The sequence below is a fragment of the Typopeltis vanoorti genome, chromosome 9, assembly GCF_054136105.1.
Source record: "Typopeltis vanoorti isolate ZY-2024b chromosome 9, IOZ_Tvanoo_1.0, whole genome shotgun sequence".
In the NCBI taxonomy this organism is placed as follows: domain Eukaryota; kingdom Metazoa; phylum Arthropoda; class Arachnida; order Uropygi; family Thelyphonidae; genus Typopeltis; species Typopeltis vanoorti.
In genome coordinates, this window is record NC_143557.1 from 90,036,048 (window position 1) to 90,059,236 (window position 23,189).

The 23,189-nt window shown below is 37.7% G+C and overlaps 1 protein-coding gene across 7 annotated transcripts in view; it reads left to right on the forward strand.

Annotated features, from left to right (window-relative positions):
- The window catches only part of LOC150103239 (adenylate cyclase type 2-like), a 457,038-nt gene that overhangs the window by 53,677 nt on the left and 380,172 nt on the right, over positions 1-23,189 (forward strand). For all 7 annotated transcript variants that reach the window (XM_090397822.1, XM_090397825.1, XM_090397827.1 and 4 more), the window contains exon 3: positions 19,053-19,193. In XM_090397822.1, coding sequence (XP_090253948.1) covers positions 19,053-19,193 — 141 coding nt within the window. The remainder of the gene's footprint in view (positions 1-19,052; positions 19,194-23,189) is intronic.

Sequence of the window (23,189 nt, forward strand, 5' to 3'; positions counted from 1 at the left end):
AAAATGCAAGTAAATTGCTAAAACAGGATCTATGTTTTACAAATCCATGCTGACCATCATCCCAATCCTGTTTTCTATTTCTAACCAATCTCTCCAACACCTTGACCACAACTGCAGTTTGGAAACTTCTGTTCTAGAACCATGCTTGTGGAGTGGTACTATTTTGCTTTCTTTCCACTCATTAGGAACCCTACCCACTGCAATACTTTCATTAAATGACCAGGTCAGGGGCATAGCCAATTGTGGTGCACATTTCTTAAGAATATTTAGTGATATGTCATCTATTCCCATAGCCTTATTAACATCTAACCCAGTCAACACCTAATACACCTTGGATTCTTTTGCTTCCAATTCTCTTAATACTTGCTTCCCTTCTGTATATTATACCATATCATTTACCAGTATGATATACACTGATAAAGCTTGTTCAATAGTTTCACTATATCCTTTGAAACTGTTATTCTGCTGGCATGACTATTCACTGGTGTCAACCTGCCATAATTATTCTTTCTCTTGCTTGCTATATTGCAGAAAAATTCCCTTGAGTTAACCTTGGCCTGACCATCCAGTCTCCTCTCATATTGCACCTTTTCTTTCTTTACGATACTCACCACCTTCCCTGCACTTTATACTCTTCATGGATCCATTCACCACCAACTGTTTTGTACCTTCTCCACATCATTTTCTTTTCCAACACAGTTTAGTTGATTTCACTGTTCATCCATTTCACTCCTACTCTAATGACTCGCTTAACCCATGGTATGCAGTTATACATTGCTTTTGTCAGATGCTGCCTTGTGAATTTCCATTCACTATCAATATCTTTTTTGCTCTTCTCATCTACTCAATGTACTGATGCTGACTACAGAGCTTCCTGTAATCACCTGCTTTATACTTCCAAATAATATTCATTTTTGGCAGTAACCTTTTCTTGTTTCACCACTTCCCAAACAAGTACCTCATGATCACTGTCACCAACCAGCAGCAGCAGTGTCAACACCTCATCAACAACTACATCTTGTGAAATTATCACCAAATCCAAAACATTAAGGTGCCTCTAGTTGCTTCAGTCACATGCTGCTTAATATAATTGTCTTGCAGAAATTCCACAAACTAACTTTTCTTGTTCCCATACACTGTCTCCTCCTTCCATTCTCTATTCCCATAATAAAGTTTCCCATCATCCCGTCAGATATACTAGCCTGTTATTTCAATTTCACACCACATAGATTCAAAATCTATGCATGTTCTAGCAACTTCCACACTTCATGGACACAATCCCTCTGCATTCATTAACTGCACTCCCCCACCCCCTCCTCTTTTCACATTTCAATCCTTTTTGAAAATTATATGTCCTTCCATTTCTGTTCCCAACATCACGTTCTCCTCAGACAACCAAGTTTCACTTATTCCAATTATCTTTGGGCATACTGACTCAATCAATGCAACAAACTCAGCTCTCTTGTTTTGAATACTCCTTACATTTGTGTACAAACATAATCCCTGTATCTTTGAGGCCATTCTACCAGCACCAACATTCTCTATTCTAGCTGCTATACTATACCTCTTTCTTTAGCCTGACCACTCCCATTTCCCTGATCTGATTTTCATTCCTGCATGTCTCATCCTCACCTTTATGCATTCCATCACATTGTGCTGCTGCAACCACATCTTCAACCTTGTATCCATATTGTCTCAATTAAATCCCTATCCTCCTACTCTTATCCACTATACCCTGCAAATTGCATTTAACTTCAACCTTTTTTCATGCACATTCCAAAAAAACCATCTTTATCTGTCATCTCTGAACTCTTTCCAATATCTCTTCATCTTTCAGAAACTTCAGTAATCAAATATTTGCACAATGATTTACATGGCCTGATCAATTTCTTATACAATCAAATCATAATTTCCTTACTTTTATATATTGGTGTTCTCTGCATCATTGTTTTAATCTATTGTGCTGCCCTCAAAATTTTAGCAATGTATCCCAAAATTTTAGGTCCTTGTCCACAGTCCCTTCTCCCTTTATTCTTCATTTTCTCCATCTCTTCTAAGATAGCCACATAAACTCTATAATCTGCATCCCATTTTTGCCTCCCAAATTTTAAAACCTTACATTTTGCAACATTGAGCTGGTAACTCCACTGACTTGCCTGTTTTCACATGCTATTCACATGCATCATAGTTCTTCCAACTTTGAATCATCTGCAAATAATTGTATATCACCATTTAAACTTTGCCAATGTGAACATATAAAAGTTAAACGCAATTCCTAAAGAGACCATTGGGACACATTATTAGCGATTTCATCTTCTGGGATATCACTCCCCCTATACACAAACTTTCTGATACCTAACATACAGCCAATCTCATCCACTATCCACAATTTACTATCCAGCCTCATCTGTTCCAGTTTAATTTGTCATGTGGCAACCTATGAATGAAAGACCTTGCCTCTGCAAAATCTAAACTTACTATTGTGTATGCATTTGTATAATGCATTTGTCACCTTTATAGTAACTAAGCAAATTATTAAAACATGAGCTTTCTTTAGAAAACTCATGATGTCTATAAAAAAGAATATTATTATTGTTTACCCATTTCTGAATCTTGATGCTCATTAACCTTTCCAACATTATAATCACAACTCCAGATACACACAGATTGATCTGTAATTTGAAGCTTTAGTCTTATCTTCACTTCTCTTTTGAAGAGGAACAGTTTTGCTCTCTTTCCATTTCTTTTGAATCTGCAAAGCTCACGTTAAATGAGTACATCATGACTGTTAATTCCATGGAACATTCTCTCAAAACATGTGGTGATATATTATCAAACCTTACATCATTATTAATGGTAAGTTTACTGAATTTTGCATATACCTTCTGCTTACTCTACATCAGCCTTCTTCTGCCTTCCCACTACTGTCGAGTTCTAATCTTTAAAGGTACCTGTGGCATGACTATAGACAACAAATTACATGATAACCACAGTAATTAACTTTAATGAAATGAAAGTATAGACAGTTTGTACTGAAAATAACAGTTCATCATCAGTGTGTAGAAACAAGCAAATCAAAGAAACAGGAATACAAGGTACATACAGCAATTATGATAACTAATATTTAAGGAATTGACAGCGTTTCTAGAAATATAGATTAAATAAACTTTAATATATACTTTCTGATATTTCGGCGAACGTCACGTTGCCATCTTCTTGGGAACTTACTAAAAGACACGTGCACACAAGTACTAATAACAGCAAATGAGACTGAAGCTAGGAAGCTAGCGTTTCCTAAAGTCCTGATGGTGCCCCCTGGCAGGCTAGTTCTTCTGATAAAAGTTTCCCAAATTTGGGGCAGTTTCATGCATCCAAATTTGTTGAGGTTTGGCATGTTCCTAAGGGCCGAGGCTGATTCCATGAATAGTCTTTCATACTTGAACTTGCTGCGGTGTATTACTGTGGCTTTCTTCCATCTTATTCTGTGGCGAGTATCCAGAGCGTGGTCTGCAAGACCAGAGTGGCTGTACTGGTAAAATCGGATGTAATCCTTGTGTTCTGAGATTCTGATATTTGCTGTCCTGCCTGTTTGGCCAAAGTAGGACAGTTTACAGCTGCAAGGGACCTGGTATACACCAGGTAGGTCTAGGGGAAGTGGTTGGTCTTTGGTGGAGCGGATAAGGGATGCCAGTTTTCTATGTGGTCTGTAACAAGTGGTCAGGTCATGTTTTTTTATGGATTTTATTGATTTTTTCCGAGGTGCCTCTGATGTAGGGAATCGTGATAGATTTAGAGTAATCTTTTTTGTGAAGGGGAGGGGGTGGTGGGTTGTGGATAACTGGGTTAAGTATTTTTTGGATTTTTTGGAGGGGGTAGCCGTTGGCTGAGAAAGTGTCACTGATGTGATTTAGTTCAGTGGTTAGGGCTTGATCATTAGAACAGATTAATTTTGCCCTGTTGAATAATGTTTTAATAACTCCATATTGTGTGAGGGGGGGGTGGGATTGTTGGTGAATGTATCTGCCTGTATGGGTGGGTTTTCTATAAGCTGAGAAAACCAAGGTTCCATCAGGTTGGCGGGTGACTAGTGTGTCTAGGAAGGGGAGGTTATTGTTTTCCTCTTTTTCCAGGGTGAATTTGATTCTAGGGTGTTGGTTGTTCAAGTGTGTTAGGAAGGAGAGGAGTGAATCCGGGCCATGTGGCCAAATAGCGAAAACATCATCAACGTAGCGAAGCCATATGGTAGGTTTTTGTGGGGCTGAGTTTAAGGCTTTCTCTTCAAACATCTCCATGAAGAAGTTGGCCAAGGGTGGGGAAAGTGGTGAACCCATGGCTGTCCCCTCTATCTGTTTGTAGAATTTTTCCTGCCAAACGAAATAGCCTGAGTTCATTGTAAACTGAAATAGGGCTGAGATATCGGGAGGAAATTTAGCTTGGATTAGCTCTAGGGTTTCTTTGAGGGGTACATTCGTGAATAGGGAGGAGACATCAAAACTGACCATTATGTCATTATGTTGGAGTGTAAGGTTTTCTATACTGGCTTTGAAGTGGGCTGAGTTTTTTATGTGTGATGGTGTATTGCCAGTATAGTGTGAGAGCACTTTGGCTAAATGCTTGGCTAGTTTGTAAGTGGGGGAATCAATGCCATCCACTATGGGACGTAATGGCACATTTTCTTTGTGTATTTTTGGGAGCCCATATATGCAGGGGGGGGGGGTCTAGAGTTATAGGGTTTTAGTCTGTTGGTAATCTCCACAGGCCAAGAAGTGACCTTCTTAAGGAGCCTATGGAGTTTTCTAATTTTGAGTTGGTGGGATTGTAATCAATGGGGAGGTAAGTGGAACTATCTAATAATAAAGCCTTGAGCTTACCTGTGTAATCTTTAAGATTAAGTACCACAGTGGCGTTTCCCTTATCCGCTTTGGTGATCACTATTTTTTTGTTTCTTTTCAATTCTTGTAGTGCTTTGTATTCACTACTGGATATGTTGGATTTTGGAGGTTTTGCTTTGTTGAGAACACAGGCTACATCCAATCTGATATCCTTGGCGATGTGGTTAGGCAGTTGGCGAATCCCGCGTTCAATTTGAATCATTAATTCCTCGGCCGGTAATTTCCTAGGAGCAATGGCGAAGTTGTGACCACGTGACAGAGCGTGGAGTGCTTCTGGCTTTAAGGTAGCTGACGATAGGTTAACAACAGTGTTGGTTTGTAGTTTGGGCGCCGAGTTCTTTGTTAATTTATCAAACTTGTTGATATGTCGGCTTCGTACTCGTTCAAATTCTTTTTTAGCTGCCGTACATGAGACGTCATGTAGTACCGACCAAAGCTCGTGATTCAGCGTAAGTGAAAGCTCATTTTCTAGCGTAGATATAGCGCTGTTTATGTCGGCTAGGGAACCGCGTGTGGCGGTAATTTGCTCCCGATGTAATGCCTGGCTAGCGCGGTTGTAAATACGGAGAGCTTTCTGTGAGATGAAGCGGTGTTTAAATTTGACACAGTTCGGGATGTAAGCTCAAGGCTTTATTATTAGATCGTTCCACTTACCTCCCCATTGATTACAATCCCACCAGCTCACAAATTAGAAAATTCCATAGGCTCCATAAGAAGGTCATTCTTGGCCTGTGGAGATTACCAACAGACTAAAACCCTATAACTCTAGACCCCCCCCCCCCCGCATATATGGGCTCCCAAAAATACACAAAGAAAATGTGCCATTACGTCCCATAGTGGATGGCATTGATTCCCCCACTTACAAACTAGCCAAGCATTTAGCCAAAGCGCTCTCACACTATACTGGCAATACACCATCACACATAAAAAACTCAGCCCACTTCAAAGCCAGTATAGAAAACCTTACACTCCAACATAATGACATAATGGTCAGTTTTGATGTCTCCTCCCTATTCACGAATGTCCCCCTCAAAGAAACCTTAGAGCTAATCCAAGCTAAATTTCCTCCCGATATCTCAGCCCTATTTCAGTTTACAATGAACTCAGGCTATTTCGTTTGGCAGGAAAAATTCTACAAACAGATAGAGGGGACAGCCATGGGTTCACCACTTTCCCCACCCTTGGCCAACTTCTTCATGGAGATGTTTGAAGAGAAAGCCTTAAACTCAGCTCCACAAAAACCTACCATATGGCTTCGCTACGTTGATGATGTTTTCGCTATTTGGCCACATGGCCCGGATTCACTCCTCTCCTTCCTAACACACTTGAACAACCAACACCCTAGAATCAAATTCACCCTGGAAAAAGAGGAAAACAATAACCTCCCCTTCCTAGACACACTAGTCACCCGCCAACCTGATGGAACCTTGGTTTTCTCAGTTTATAGAAAACCCACCCATACAGGCAGATACATTCACCAACAATCCCCCCCCCCTCACAACAATATGAAGTTATTAAAACATTATTCAACAGGGCAAAATTAATCTGTTCTAATGATCAAGCCCTAACCACTGAACTAAATCACATCCGTGACACTTTCTCAGCCAACGGCTACCCCCTCCAAAATATACTTAACCCAGTTATCCACAACCCACCACCCCCTCCCCTTCACAAAATAGATTACTCTAAATCTATCACGATTCCCTACATCAGAGGCACCTCGGAAAAAATCAATAAAATCCATAAAAAAAACAAAAAAAAAAACATGACTTGACCACTTGTTACAGACCACATAGAAAACTGGCATCCCTTATCCGCTCCACCAAAGACCAGCCACTTCCCCTAGACCTACCTGGTGTATACCAGGTCCCTTGCAGCTGTAAACTGTCCTACTTTGGCCAAACAGGCAGGACAGCAAATATCAGAATCTCAGAACACAAGGATTACATCCGATTTCACCAGTACAGCCACTCTGGGCTTGCAGACCACGCTCTGGATACTCGCCACAGAATAAGATGGAAGAAAGCCACAGTAATACACCGCAGCAAGTTCAAGTATGAAAGACTATTCATGGAATCAGCCTCGGCCCTTAGGAACATGCCAAACCTCAACAAATTTGGATGCATGAAACTGCCCCAAATTTGGGAAACTTTTATCAGAAGAACTTCAGCCCAAAGGCCAAGAACTACCAATATAGCCCGCCAGGGGGCACCATCAGGACTTTAGGAAACGCTAGCTTCCTAGCTTTAGTCTCATTTGCTGTTATTAGTACTTGTGTGCACGTGTCTTTTAGTAAGTTCCCAAGAAGATGGCAACGTGACGTTCACCGAAATATCGGAAAGTATATATTAAAGTTTATTTAATCTATATTTCTAGTATACGCTGTCAATTCCTTAAATATTAGTTATCATGTTTAACCAGCGTATAAGCCTCTCAACAAGAATACAGCAATTAGTGGTTTACCAATTAAAAACTGTCGCCGCATGCTAGAAATGAATATTAATTAATATTAATATTATTATTAAAAACTATTTTTGATGGTTACATGTAAGAATTTCCCAAATGACTGTGTCTCTCCTCCAAAACTTTGGGAGATTCTTATTTTATGTAACCATCAAAAATAGTTTTTAATAATATTATTTATTAATTATAAAATGAAGAGCCAAAAGGCTTCATTTCGGCGATGCAAAATTATATAAATCAAGTGGATATTAAATCCAACATTATTTCAAAGCCGAATACAGAAACTATAAAAGTTTTGTATGAAATTTGACCAGAGAGCTTACGGGAATACATTCACCGGCATGTACGAGTTGCATTAGCCGGACTTATAGGAGACATGATCGATTTGCCCAAGCATCCATATATTCACCTCCTATTGGTCCATTTTGATAAGGTTCCACTAGCCTGACAACTGTTTCAAACTGGTTCATTTTCGTCAGAGACCAGGCAGATACTTGAGTAAAGTCCCCTCTAAAAATTAGTCGATCTCCCGGACCACTTCTACGAGTGACTGAAAGATCAGCATTGGTTCCACTCAGTGACAGGCAGGCTCACCCTACCACTGAGCAGAACTGCTCATATTCCAGGGCAAAGCATCCACCGACAAAGCCCCACATGGGCCATGGCAGAAAACACTTTCTCCGGAGACTCAAGTTGCTCTCTCAAGACACCCTCCCCCCCAAAAAAAAACCTTAAGCCCCCTTTACTAGGAGCTAGACTCAGAAGAAACCTCAAGAGAGCAAAAACTCTCTTTCAATGCTAAGAAACTCGAAGTGTCAGAGAGGTGTATTTTTCGTAAGTGAATTCTCGGTCAGTGCGTAAAGTATTGACTAAAATAAAGAGCCAAAAGGCTTCATTTCAGCGTTGCAAAATTATTATTATTATTATTATTTAACACCTCCAGGGAGCCAAGGACTCATCGAGGGAGAGTGTGCCAACAGCATCGAACGATTGGATCCCCTTCCAACTACTAACCACGCTCAAACTTACTTAACTGAGCCATTAGTAGCAGAGGCTCTACCAATCGACCAACCTTTGCCGGCATATAAATCAAGTGGGTGAATAGTGAGTGGAATGTATTGCCTTAAACTGTGAATAGGTTTAAGGCACAGTTTGATGATCTTTTTTGCATGAGAGAGTTTAGACCTCCTGCAATGAGTCCTTTTGGCTCTGTGGAGGTCAGATATTAATAATAATAATATTTATAATAATAATAATCTGAAATTGCATGTCTCATAACTGCATGAACGGTGCTGGTTTATTTTTCTGTGTGTGTGTGTATCGTGAAGTGATTAAATTCTGTGAAACTGTTCACCTTTCTGATCAAGAAAGCATATGCATTGAGTTGTCCATGTGTATTGCAGCAGATATGTAATATTTAAGAAGATCTTTAAAGAGTATTCATTCAGGAATACCATTTGTTATCCTGGTGGCATGGAGAGAGAAAGAGAGAGAGTGTAGAAACCATGCAAGTGATTGATACTTCTGTTTAACAAATACCTCTGTCTGAAACATCAAATAAAATATTAAAATTTGCAGTAAGAAAATTATGATAGTGTGCTATCAGTTTGTTCCATCTAACCAGACATTGACTGTGGGTGAATGCTACTCTGCTGATAAATCTTAAAGCATAACCAAATCTAGATTTTAAATTGTCTGTTATGAGAGTACATCATTTGATAACCCAAGCAGAGTTGAATGATCTTATAAGAGATATGAATCTTTCAAGAAACATAAAACTCTTAGGATCTAGACTTCAAGGTTCCTGGAACTTTGCACTCTACACTAAAAGATCACTTCATTTTGAGAACATCATCAAAGTTTAGCATTTTTTTCTTCTTCTTCTTCTTCTTCTCATCTGTCAGGTGACAGGTTGAGTCATCTTTGTACAGTCTGTCTCCAAATGGTTCTGGGTCTAGTTTTCTCGAACACAGTAGAAACATGAGTTTACTATTCCTAGAAAAAAATTTTGTTTTGGAGATAAACAAAATTTTTTTCTAGGCATGGTAAACTCGTGTTTCAAGATGATGTTAACAAATTAAGAAACGCTGTAAAGAAAATATGATCTTAGTGAGAAGCATTTGTTTATAGATGCATCAAATTGTATTCTGAAACCTGTATTTATATAAAAATAAACATCCCTCTGTTCCATTAGTATGCTCTCCATATGAAGGAATTCTATGAGAACATGGCTTTATGTCTTAACTACATTAACTGTGATGAGCACAGGTGGAACATTTGTATTAACCTCAAACTGACAGCACTTCAAAAGGATTTGCAACTGGGTCTCACAAATATTATTATTATGCAGTATCTTCATGGAGTCCAGAGACTCATTGTTGGAGACCCATACATTCTTTATATACACACACTATCTATCACATCTCACCTTAAACTTATTGACTGTTAGGGCCTCACAGCTAATTCTGGCAATCCATTTCACTTGTTCACTACTTTCCATGCAAAAAAATCTAGTCTGCACACTCTTACAGAACTTCCATAGATAACTCTTATTCTTTGACTATTTGTCATATATTAAAAAATTTCCTTTGCATCAATTTTATAAAACCCCTTTAATATCTTGTTTCTATCATGTCAAATCTTTTCTGCCTATTAACCATACTAATCACCCTAACCTCATTTGCCTTAATTTCACTTCACTGTACACCATCCTCTGATGTTTGTCTTTGTAACCCACACACCTTCATCCTATCCTCATTGGGAGTATTCCACAGATATGACACCAGCTTGGTCATTCGTCTCTGAATCTTCTCTGTCACCTCTTGATCCTTAACAAACCCAGGTGAACAAATCAGTGCACAGCAGTTGAGTTGCAACCAAATCATAGGCTTATAAATAATAACTTTCCTATCTTTACTTCTTAGCATGTTTTTCACATCCAAGTAATCGTTTGAGATATTTTACAACTTTTGCAGTATGCCTTCTGAACTTCAATTCTCTGTCAACCATTATCTTCAAGTTCCTGTCCTCATCAATTTCCTTCAATCCAGAACCATCAGTATGATATAAAGTATTATTACTATTTATTATTATTATTATTATGTGACACCTCCAAGGAGTCCAAAGACTCATCAAGGGAGAATGTGCCAACACCATCGAACGATTGGTCTCCTTCTAACTACTAACCGCACTCAAACCTGCTTAACTTTTTGCGAGCCCATTAGTAGCAGAGGCTCTACCAATCGACCAACCTTCGCTGGCATGTAATATTTGTATCTGGAACTTTACATTTTGCAACATTTAATTGACAGCCATTATCCTTTGACTATAATGCCAATTTATTTAAATCATCCTGAAGGATATCTATGTTACCTTTATTAATATTGCCCTCTCCAGTTTATTTTGCATCATCAGCTAACAACTGAATATCCCCTCCCCCTTAAATCTTCAGCTAACAAATAAAAGGAATAGTACTCTAGTACAGAACCATGGGTACTTCACTAGTCACCCTAACCTCATTTGCCTTAATTTCACTTCATTGAACACCATCCTCTGATGTTTGTCTGTCAGCTATCCCCTCCCCCCCAATTTGGTGTGAAAATGGTGTGACCATTTTCTTTATCCATTTCTGCTGTCACTTTATAAAAATATGTGAATAAATTAATAAGACTTTACAATGCAGTACTACCCACTACAGAATATTGTATCCCTATCCACCCACTGTTGGATTTTATCTTTAACCAACTTTTCAATTACTTTAACAACCACAACTCATATATTAATTGTTAGAAGTTTTTCCAACAATTAATATTCTTTAATTTATAGTATAACCAAGTGGTTATACTATAAATTAAAGATACCAAGAATTATATACTTGGTTTAATCCTTTATCCAAGTGTAAGCCAAGTTTGAGCCTGAAGTAACTTATAGAAGCTAATGATTTCACATTACTTGCCTTAGTATCCTGTAATGCAAAGCACATATTCTTACAGACATGTAAAATACTCTGCATTATGGGAAGGGTCACTACACAGACTGATTTCGACCTTTATTGAGGTGAAAAAGTACTGGGGTGCTCATCATAGACCTAGAGTAGTTAGTATAGGGGTGCAAGAGAGCCTGATAGTATTAGGAGAAAGAAAAGACAGATAGATAGATAATATGAGAGAGAGAGAGAGAAAAGGCCTCAGCTTCTTTTATATCATTATATAGTCAAAGGCTATCAGTTTTCCTTTTTCACCAATCTCATATAGATGAACGATCAAAAGACCAATTGGAACTAAAGCACAAAGATGACTGATGTCGTTGAGTAGCGTTATCTGAGTTAACTGCCTTGAGTTGGCCTTCTCTGCCAGGATTGCTCTCCAGTCATTCCTGCAATTGACTATAAGATCACATTGAATTAAGATGATGGAACTATTTAAAAAACCTCTCATAAATAGACAGAATTTTATCTCCCCTTGGTGAACATTGCATAATATGGGTGGTCTACATCACCTAGTCAAAAATTTAATATCTCCTAGAATGCTTCTTTCTAAGTATAAAAATCTCTGACTGAATAATAAAATTTCCACAATATAATATTATAAAGGATTCTTCCTTTAGGAGGGACAGAGAGATTAAAATGGGGGAGGGGTGTTATTGATGATAGCTGATGAACTGCAGCCAAGGAGAATTGAAGTTGTATCGCAGGATAGTGAAAGAGCTCATTTGAGGCTATTTGGTGTGAGATTGAGACTGGCAGAATAAAATGTACAGTTGGGTCCAGCTATAGATCAGGTGATGGAATAGATGGTGGAGATAGTATGATGGCACAAATTGATGAAATGAGTGGAAGGAGGGTAATTATTATGGGGGATTTCAACTATCGTAACATTGATTGGAAGGAGGAGAGGACACATGTGAGGAAGGAAATGGATTTTATTTAATTATTAAGGGATAACTATCTGAGACAGCATGTAATTGAAAATACTAGGGGGTGTGAGAGTGCTTGACCTGGTAATAGCATCTGAGAATTTGACTGTAATGAATATGACCATATTGCCACCTATTGGTGAGAGTGATCATAAGGTCTTGACCTGGGAGGTGGCTGAAGGTGTGGAATTTTTGATTAAGACAGGGTATATGTGGAATTACCATGCTGGCAAGTATGACAAGCTTAGGAGATTGCTTGGATCAGTGCCATGGCATGTACAACTGCAAGGGCTGGATGTCGATAGAGCATGGGAAGTGGTCAAGGAGCATTTACAGGCGGTTATGGCTGATTGTATACCTAGGGTCCAAATAGTAAAACAAATAGGGGTTAAATGGATGAATAAAACTTGAGCTGCAAAAAAAGAAACAACTGTGGAGGGAATTTAAAGAAAGAGGTGACCTGCAGGCACACGAATGGTTTAAAGTGCAGGCCAGAAGGTTAACAAGTGTGGTAAAAAAAGCAAAAGCGGATTATGAAAGAAAACTAGCTATGCAAGCTAAGGAGAATCCCAAACAGTTCTTACAATATGCTGCAAGCAAGAAAAAAAACTGTACACGGCAAAATGATTTTAAGGAATGACGATGGTAAGGAGGTCACTGAATCAGTCGATATAGTGGAGTTACTGAGCGAGCACTTTGCAAAAGTATATCATCTAGGTGGTGACATTGAAAAAATGAAGGAACCATTAGTTTATACAGGAATTGTGATGAATGAAGTGGAGGTGAATAGTCTATTACAGAACCTTAATGTGAATACATCTGTGGGATTGGATGGTATACCGGCACGGGTCTTGCGTGAAGCGGCTAAAGAATTATGAGTGCCCTTGACCATGTTGTTTAATCTGAGTCTCGGACCTGGTTTAGTCCCGAAGGTGTGGAAAGAGGGGGAAAATAGTTCCACTGCATAAAGGAGGATCCAAGACTACGGTTGCAAATTACCGACCGATCAGCATATCAGGAGTCGTTGTCAAGGTCTTGGAGAAAGTAATCAAGGGAAAAATACAGGAATGGATTGATGAAAATGAGATACTGTAAGGGGGACAGCATGGCTTTGTGAAGAGTAGATCATGCCTCAGTAACTTGCTCAAGTTTTATAACACGGTGACGGCCGAACTGGATAATGATAATGGGTTTACAGGGACACTGCTGGACCTGGCAAAGGCATTTGACAGGATACCACATGGAATTCTAATCTGTAAACTACAACATATGGGAATGGATATAGGGTTGGTGAGATGGATAGGTGGGTGGTTGATGGAGAGATATCAAAGAATAGTTTATTCAGGAGTAGAGTCCAAAAGATGGCCTGTGACTAGTGGTGTGCCACAGGGTTCTGTTCTTGGACCACTGTTGTTTAATTTGTTCATTATTGATATAGCGAAGGATCTAAGAGGAACAGTTCATTTGTTCGCTGATGATGCAAAGTTGGGTAGGGCAATAGTGAATGTAGAAGATGTCAAAATCTTGCAGGACGACTTGGATAGATTGGAGTTCTGGGCTAAGGAGAATGGATGTCAATTTAATGTGACAAAATGTAAGATTATGCATTTTGTGGTGAAAAGATTAGCAGCAGTATACCACATTGGTGGAACTGTACTCCAGGAGATTGATGAGGCCAGGGACTTGGGAGTGTTGGTAGATAGGGAGATGAAGTTTAGGGGCACATTGCAAAAGTAGCTAAATCAGCTCATCAACTCACTTGGTTGTTGAAAAATACCTTGATGAGCAGAGACAAGCAAGTTATTGTACTACAATGTACCGAGTCTCTGTACTCTGTACCGAGCCGTAATAAGACCTCATCTCGACTAATGTACCCAGATTTGGTCACCTAGGTTCCTTCTTGATGGGGAGGAGGTGGAGAGGATCCAGAGGCGAGTGACTAAGATGATAGCAGGTCTATGGAATGAACCATATGAGAACAGGCTGAAGACTTGTGGGTTGCAGAAATTAGTTGATAGGCGGAAAAGGGTAGATATGATTGAGACATACAAATTGCTAAAGGGTTTCTATAGGATTAACTCAGAGGATATTTTTGAGATCAGGACTGGTGGTGGGAGAACTAGGGAACACCTATGGAAGCTGGGAAGGAGTGTGGTTAGCAGTGGGCTGTTAGAGCTGGGTTCTTTACTTTTAGAGTGGTAAATGAGTGGAATAAGCTGCCAGAGTCTGTTGTGGGTGCTATGAAGGTGAGTGAGTTCAAGGCAAGGTATGATAGATACTGTGAGAATGTCGTATAGTTGTGTGGACATGATGATTAGGGCCTCCTTGTTGAGTCTAAGGACTCCTTGAAGTCACCCGTAATAATAATAAAGGATTTGGATGTCATATTGCTTGTTTTACAAATCCAAGTTTCTTTCTAACCTTCCATAAATGGTATTTTAATTCATTAATTATAAAAATCAAAATTACCTTCCCATTGCTGACAGGTGGTGAGTAATGGAATGCCCAACACATTACATAATCTGTTCCAAATACACAGGGCAAGAGGGCAGCTGTTTCCAATTGGTAACAGATTGGATTTCCAATGTTAAAGTACCTTTGTTTGATGGTATTGACTGGAAGGTGGCCATGTGCAATTCTCCAAGCAAAATCCCTCCTTTTAGGGTATCCTTGGAATTTGAATAAGTTATGAAACTAAGTCTTGTTGTCGTATCCAACTGTGGAAGTTCACGGCAAAAGAGATTAAAGATTTCTTTATACCAAATTTTACTTTTTTTAATGGAAAGAATGTCAACACTAGAGTGATGCAGCAGTCTTAGAGTTCAAGCACAAAGTGTTGTAGTATTCAGGAACAATCTCAGCTTTTGGACCTTTATAATCATTTACTCCAAACAGGGGAAGATGAAAACTCAAGTAGTACCAGAGAATGTCTGCACATGTGTGATTAGTCTGCAATATTTTATGGATTTTGGCAACTGTATTGCTTAAATAGCAGAATTTTAAGACTGGAAGCCCCAAATCCTCCATGCTTCTTTGATAGTTGAAGGAATTCCTTTTTAACTTCTTGGTATTGGCTAGACCAAAAAATTTGCACAGCATACTATATAATTGCTTTTCTTCAGCTTCTGTGATGTCTGTAATATTTATTATGTACAACTGAGCAGGAACGATTATGGTTTTGAGTACTATGGTTTTAGAAGAAAAGGAAAGTGACCCTATTTTCCAGTCTTCTTAGGTTTCAAAGTTCTTGTATATAAGTTCTTGAACTGGTAATATTGGGTGAGTGGAGAAGGGACTTCCAAATATAATGAAGGGTTCTTTCTTAGAGTTTAGTCCAAAGGGAATGCCTCCAAGATCCCACTTTCCAAAAACTTTTAATTTTGTCTTATCTGCATTAGTAGTTAACTGATCTTGCTAAATTTTTCCAAAATACCAAAAAAGATGTACATATGGAATCATTATCCTTCAAAGTGCTCAATACATCATCAGGATATGCTAATACTGTACCTTATTTTCTTTCATAGTTGAAGGAAAAAAAATTGTAGCATATGTGTTGTCGACTTCCTGTAAGAAAGGTTCAAGAACCAGTGCAAAGAGCAATGGGGGGTCTGACAGGAACCCATTTGATAACAGATAGCAGCTTTTTACCTACACTAATTTGCTGGAGGATGTGGAACAGAAAAGGATGCCGGACATTATCAAATGCTTGAGTAAGGTCTACTGATAGCACTGCCATCAACTACGTTTTCATATTAACTAAGTGGAGAAGGTACTTCTCCACTTAGTTAATATGAAATCATGTAGCTAATATGAAATCAAGCACTTCAATTTTGAAGTTTTGTACACTTAATATTAAATTAGTAAAATTAATTATTGATTATTTTTAGACATTTTCGTAACATTACTCCATTAATCAAAATGTCAGATAGTTCAGTTAGACAGAAGAAGAAAAGAAAAGCTATTTCTTTAGAAACTAAGATCCAAATTTTAGATTGTTTAGCAGCTAGAGAAGGTTCAACATCCTTAAGGAAATATTTTGGATTGAGTTACTGTGAGTACGATTAAGAAAAATGAAGAGGCTATTAGAAAATCTGTTCTGTATGGAACAAAATTAGATGCCAAGTCATCATGGTATACGAGAGACATTATAAAAGTGAAGATGAAAAGGTCCTAGTGATGTGGATATAATACTGCTCACAAAAAAGGAATACCTTTAGAACGAATGTTACCAAACAGAAAGCATTATGGTTGTACAAACAGATTCAGGAAAAGGCCAACAACATCAAACAACAATTGTGATTTTTCTGCAAGCACAGGTTAGCTTACAAAATTTCTCAAAAGATAATCACTTCATAATGCAAAAATAAAAGAAGATGCATCTTCAAATGAGCTGACAGCTAGGGAATTTCTTTCAAAACTGTCAAAAATTATTGAAAATGGTGGCTACACTCCTGATGAAGTTTGGAAAGCCCGTCCTTTTTTTGCAAAAACGTGCCAAGTAGAACTTATATAACGAAATCAAAAAAAAAAGTGTTGGTGGCTTTAAAGCAGCTAAGGATCGTGTCACTCTATTATTTTGCAGTAATGCTTCAGGAGATCGCATATTAAAACCATTACTCATTAATCGATCCCAAAGAACGCGGGCAATGAAAGGTGTGGATTTTAACACGTTACCAGTGTACTGGAAGGCAAACAAAAAAGGTTGGGTTACAAAAGAAATTTTTAATGAATGGTTCCATCAATGTCTTGTTCCGGAAGTTAAATGCTATTTGATGGAAAAATATCTGGACTTTAAAGTTTAATTGATTATAGACGATGTGCCTGGCCATCCTGTTTTAGAACAACCAAATGTGGAATTTTGTTTTCTGCAACTTAATGCAACATCCTTAATACAACCACTAGACCAGAGTGTAATCGCTACCTTCAAAAAAAACTTACTACATAAGAGGAACATTCCAATACATTTTGGATAAACTAGATAAGGATAATTTACTGACAGTTATTGATGTGTGCAAGAAATTTTCTATTTTGGATTGCATCAAACTTACTAAGTTGGCATTATCAGAATTGAAACCATCCACTATAAATGTATGCTGGAAAGCTACTTGGACAGAATGTGTGAAAAAGAAAAACCCTGTACCTTTTCATACAAATGAGTATCCCAATATCATCAGATTAGCACATGAAGGTTGCACAGAAGGATTGAAGAATTGATGGTTGACAAGGCTGTTAGTGATGACGAAATAATAGAAGCTGTCCTTGAGAATCTCAATGAAAAAGAAAAAAGTGAAGATGAAGAAGAAGAGATTCCACTTAACTTGGAATTAATTAAAGAAGCACTTCAAATGGCTAGTAAATTGCAATGTCATTTTCTTACACATGATCCAAATACTGAACGAGCTTAACAGTTTAAACATGAACTGAAGTCATGTATGGTGCAATATGAAGAATTATACAAAGATCTAGTCAAAACAGAATCTCAACGATTAATTACAGAGTTCGTGGTAAAAAAAAAAACAACCTTCATAATTATTGAAAATTAATGCTAATATAGTTCCTTTTACTGAAGAAAACATTTTGTCATTGCAGTATGAACAGGACAGCTAAAGTGTTTCAAGTGATGGAAGTGATTTAATTTCACTCACACAAAAGAATGCGGCTACTGTCAGAAAGTGGTGGCGAATAAAATTTGACTAATACATATGCGTGGGTGAATTTGGGCCTTTTCAAATTTCTGTTTTATTAGTGACACACTATTTTCTTTAAGAAAGATACATATGTATATACTTTAAATAAGTATTTAAAATAAAAAATATTCCATTAAAATTAAATAGAGTTTTATTCAGTGATTTTCATATGTTTTGTTTGAAAATAATTATTGTTCTTATCAGGAACCATTTATTGTTCACATCTGGAACCATTCTTCTAGTTTTTCATATGCACTGTATTCTTTTTTGCACATTTTTTTCTGGAACCAATCTATCATGTAACCATCTGAAGAATTGAGTGTATTATTATTATTATTATTATTATTATTATTATTATGTGACACCTGAAAGGAATCCAAAGACTCATCGAGGGAGAAGGATAAATTAGATATTTTCTCATGTCATTCTCTAGGGCAGTGGTTCTTAACCTGGGGTGGGGTGCAAGAGAAGTTTCTAAATTTTGACCCAGATTTGATGGAATGGACCACAACTATTTAATAAAAGACAATCTTATTGAAATATGAGCCAATGCACGTATTCAAAGGGAATTTGATAAACTGGACTTAGAACAATTCTGGTATACACAGTTAGAACCTTATCCACAGCTGGCAAAAGCCACATTGCAGACACTTTTACCATCTGCCACCACCTAATTGTGTGAAATTGGATTTTCATCACTTTTGCACATAAAAACAAAAGCCAGAAATCGCTTAAATGCAAATGATGACTTACGTGTGGCTCTTTCAAAAAAGGAGCCTTGCTTCAAAAGTATTATTATGAATAAACAACAACAACATAGCCTTTAAAAATTGAGATATTGTTTTGTATGTATATGTAAATGTATGTGTTTATTTTTCAATAAATAAATTATCTTGCAATAGATGTAATTTCCTAAATAAAGAAATAGAAACACAATTTTCAAGGGGGTGCGAGAACTTATTTTTAGATTCAAGGGGATGCCAATCACTAAAAAGGTTAAGACCTACTGCTCTAGGGTGAAGGTTTTATATTTTAGTGAATTTGGTTTTTTTAAGTATCATTTTTTTAAAAATGTGTATTATTATTTTACTTTCAGGATCAATTCAAACTAAAGAATGTTGAAGAATTATTTCATAGATATCAAGGAAGACTGCAGCATGCCTTCTTTGTGACATTGCTCATGCTTAATATTGGCTATTCTACTGTAGCCATCATATTTTTTGCAGTTTTAATTGAAGTAAGTATTTTTAAATAAAAACTGGATTTATTTCTCAATATTTAGGATCAGTTTTCCTTCACATTTTTTCAGTGAATGAAATCATATTTTAAATCAGAATTTCTTCTATAAATTTCTTAATTTCCTCCATCATTAATTCACTCACATTCATTGCATAAACAACAGATTGATTTTTGTTTGTGACATTCCACATCCTATAATAATTGAGTATGTAAATGGACTAAAGTTTATATATATATATATATATATATATATCATTATTATTATTATTATTGTTATTGTTCCGGTCAACTCCAAGGAGTCGACAGACTCATCGAGGTAGGCCCTAACATCATGTCAAAAACAACTATTCGACATTCACACAGTATCTATCATACCTTGCCTTGAACTCATTCACAGTCGTAGCACCCACAACAGACTCTGGAAGCTTATTCAACTCATTCACCACCCTCCAAGTAAAAAACCTAGCTCTAACACCGTTTTCAACCACGCTCTTGCCCAGCTTCCATTCATGGCCCCTAGTCCTCCCACCACCAGTCATATTTTCAAAAATATCTTCTGGATCAATCTTATAGAAACCCTTCAGTAATTTGAATGTCTCAATCATATCACCCCTCCTTCGCCTATCAACCAACTTCTGCAACCCACAAATCTTCAACCTATTCTCATAAGGTTCATTCCACAGACCTGCTTTCATCTAGGTCACTCGTCTCTGGATCCTCTCCACTTCCTCCCCATCACAAAGAAACCCTGGTGATTATTACTGGGCACAGTAGTCCAGATGGGGTCTTATCAAGGCTCGATACAGAGGAACAACAACTTGTTTGTCTCTGCATGTTAAAGTATTTTTCAAAAGCCAAGTGATTTGGTGAGCTGTTTTAGTCACTTTTGCAATGTGCCCCTAAACTTCAATTCCCCTATCCACCAACACTCCCAAATCCCTGGCCTCATCAATCTCCTGGAGTACGGTTCCACCAATGCGATATACTGCTGCTATTCTTTTCACCCCAAAGTGCATAACCTTACACTTTGGCACATTAAATTGACATCCATTTTTCCTATCCCAGCCCTCCAAACTATCCAAATCATCCTGTAAAATTTTGACATCCTGTGCACTCATAATTGCTCTACCCAACTTTGCATCATCAGCAAACAAGTGAACACTTCCTCTCAAATCCTTTCCTATATCATTGATGAACAAATTGAAAAGCAGTGGTCCAAGAACAGAGCCCTGTGGCACTCCACTAGTCACAAGCCGTCTTTTAGACTCCACTCCTGAATAAACCACTCTCTTTTATCTCTCCTTCAACCACCCTCCTATCCATCTCACCAACCCTATATCTATCCCCATCTGCTCCAGTTTACTGATTAGGGTTCTATGTGGTATCCTATCAAAAGCCTTGGCAAGGTCCAGTAGTATTACTGTAAACCCATTACCCCTATCCAGTTCAGCTGTCACTGTGTTATAAAATGTGAGCAAGTTACTGAGGCATGATCTCATCATCATCATCATCATCAACTTCCTGCCATGTACCCTCAAGGGGTGTACAGGATATGACAGTACTACATGAAAAAATTACATCATTACTAACTTCCCATCTACAATTTTCCTCCAAATCAGTCTGTTACTTGTCAAGACTCCAACATTATCAGATCTTATATTTCTATCATCTAAGGCACTTTGTACCGTATCAATCCACCTATATCTTGGTCTTCCTCTGGGTCGTTTTCCTGCCAACCTGGCAGAGAACACTTGTTTTGCTAATCTTTCCTCTCCCATTCTATTTAAGTGACCATACCATCTGAGATTAGCTCTGCTAACGCATTCCTGGATGCTGACAATGTCAAGTTCTTTCCTAATATCCTCATTTTTAATATGATATTGCCATTGATGCCATCTGTTTACGCCTCTAATCTTTCTCAGGACTCTCATATCTGCGGTCTCTAGTCTTTGGTCAAGTGTTTTACTTCTGACCCAGCTCTCAGATCCATAAGTTAAAATTGGTTTGAACACAGTCTTGTATACAGCTAATTTAGTGTTCCAACTAATTTCTTTCTTATTCCATATGAATTTATTCAATTGACTTCCCACGATACCAGCTTTGCTGATTCTGTTGTCTATTTCTATATTTAGTTTACCATCTTCAGTAAAAAATTGTGCCTAAGTAGCTGAAATGTTTTACTTGTTCCACAGGTTCTCCATTCACAACACAGTTGACATTTTCAATGATTCTGCCTATTTTCATTGTCTTTGTCTTTTTATTGCTGACCTTCATACCATATCTATTACAACAGCTATTCAATTTAGTCAGAGAATCTTGCAGACTTGTAGCGGATTTATTTAGAAGTATAACATCATCCGCATAAAGCAAAGAGCTGACATTAACATCTCCAATTTTGATATCAGGTTTAATACCACATTCCTTCATAATGTGATCCATATAGATAATGAATAACAGAGGGGATAATGTACATCCTTGTCTCACACCAGATTTAACATTAAACCATCTTCCTGTACTTCCTTCAATTCTAACTGCTGACTCACAACTCAAATAAAGACTAAGTATTGCTTGATATAATTCCCCATTGACACCATATAACTACAGCGTATTGAATAGCTTCTCTCTTGGCACCTTGTCATATGCTTTTTCCAAATCGACAAAACTTAAATACAGATCTTTGTTATATTCCCATGCTTTCTCGACTATTTGTCGTAAAGTGAAGATCTGATCCTAACAGCCTCTATTTGGCCTGAATCCAGCTTGTTCTTCACCAAGCTTTTCTTCCACAATTCTTCTCAACCGTTTCTCAAGTATACTTGCATAGATCTTGCCAGGAACACTCAGTAGGGAAATACCTCTGTAATTCTCACATTCAGTTTTATTTCCCTTTTTATATATGGGTACTATGAGAGCTCTACTCCAATCATCGGGAATTCATCCCTCTGTCCAGGCTTTCTGAACTATGCAGTGCAGCATGCCTGGTCAGTGTTTTTTATCACTGTGCTGTCATCACTGCTTGTTTCATTTAGCAGTTTTTCAAAGTAAATACTCCATACTTCAAGGATATCTTTTTCTCCTGTTTTCATTTCACCTTTATCATCTCTAATTCCTTTTACAGCACTCTTTCCTCCATTCCTAAGCTTCTTCAACAACCTCCAGAATATTTTCCACCTTCTTGATATTTATTTTCTATATTCTTGCCAAAGTCCTCCCATGACTTTTGTTTAGCTAGTTTTACACACTGTTTAGCTTTCTTACATTTGTCTCTGTATTCAGTAAGAGTAAAAGCTGACTTATTTGCCAGGAACTTTTGATATGCTTTCGTCTTTTCTTTCACTGCCTCTTTAACTTCCTGTGTCCACCAGGGAGTTCTGATTTTTTTATCCTTGCACACAACCTCACCACATGCCTCTCTGGCAGAATCAATCAATGTTTCCTTCAGAGTTTGTCACTGAATCTCCAAGGTTTGATTCCTGTTCTCAAACTCTTTCATTTTCTTTTCAATAATCTTTCTGTATTTTAGTCTGCAGTTCACATCTGAGAGCTGCTCAACTTTTATTCGCTTTAAAACTTTCTTACATGTTATTCTTTTCAATATGAAATTCAATTTTATCCTGCTCAAGACTAAATAGTGATCACTTCCAATTTCAAATCCTCTGTACACTCTGGTGTCCTGCACCAGGGAGAAAACATCACTATCAACAATAACATAGTCAATGAGACTTTTCTTATTCCTAGCCTCTTCTCTCCATGTGAATTTGTGCACATTTTTATGTTGGAACATGGTGTTAGTAATAACCAGTCCATGTCCTGAGCAGAAATCCAACAGATATTTGCCATTATTATTAGCTTTGCTCTTTTCTCCAAATTTTCCCAAAATATTTTTGTATGTCTCACAATCATTTCCTACTCTACTATTTAGATCCCCAACAAGGACCAACTTTTCCTTTTTCATTGTGTCAGTTGCTTTTTCTAAAGCCTCAAAAAATTCCTC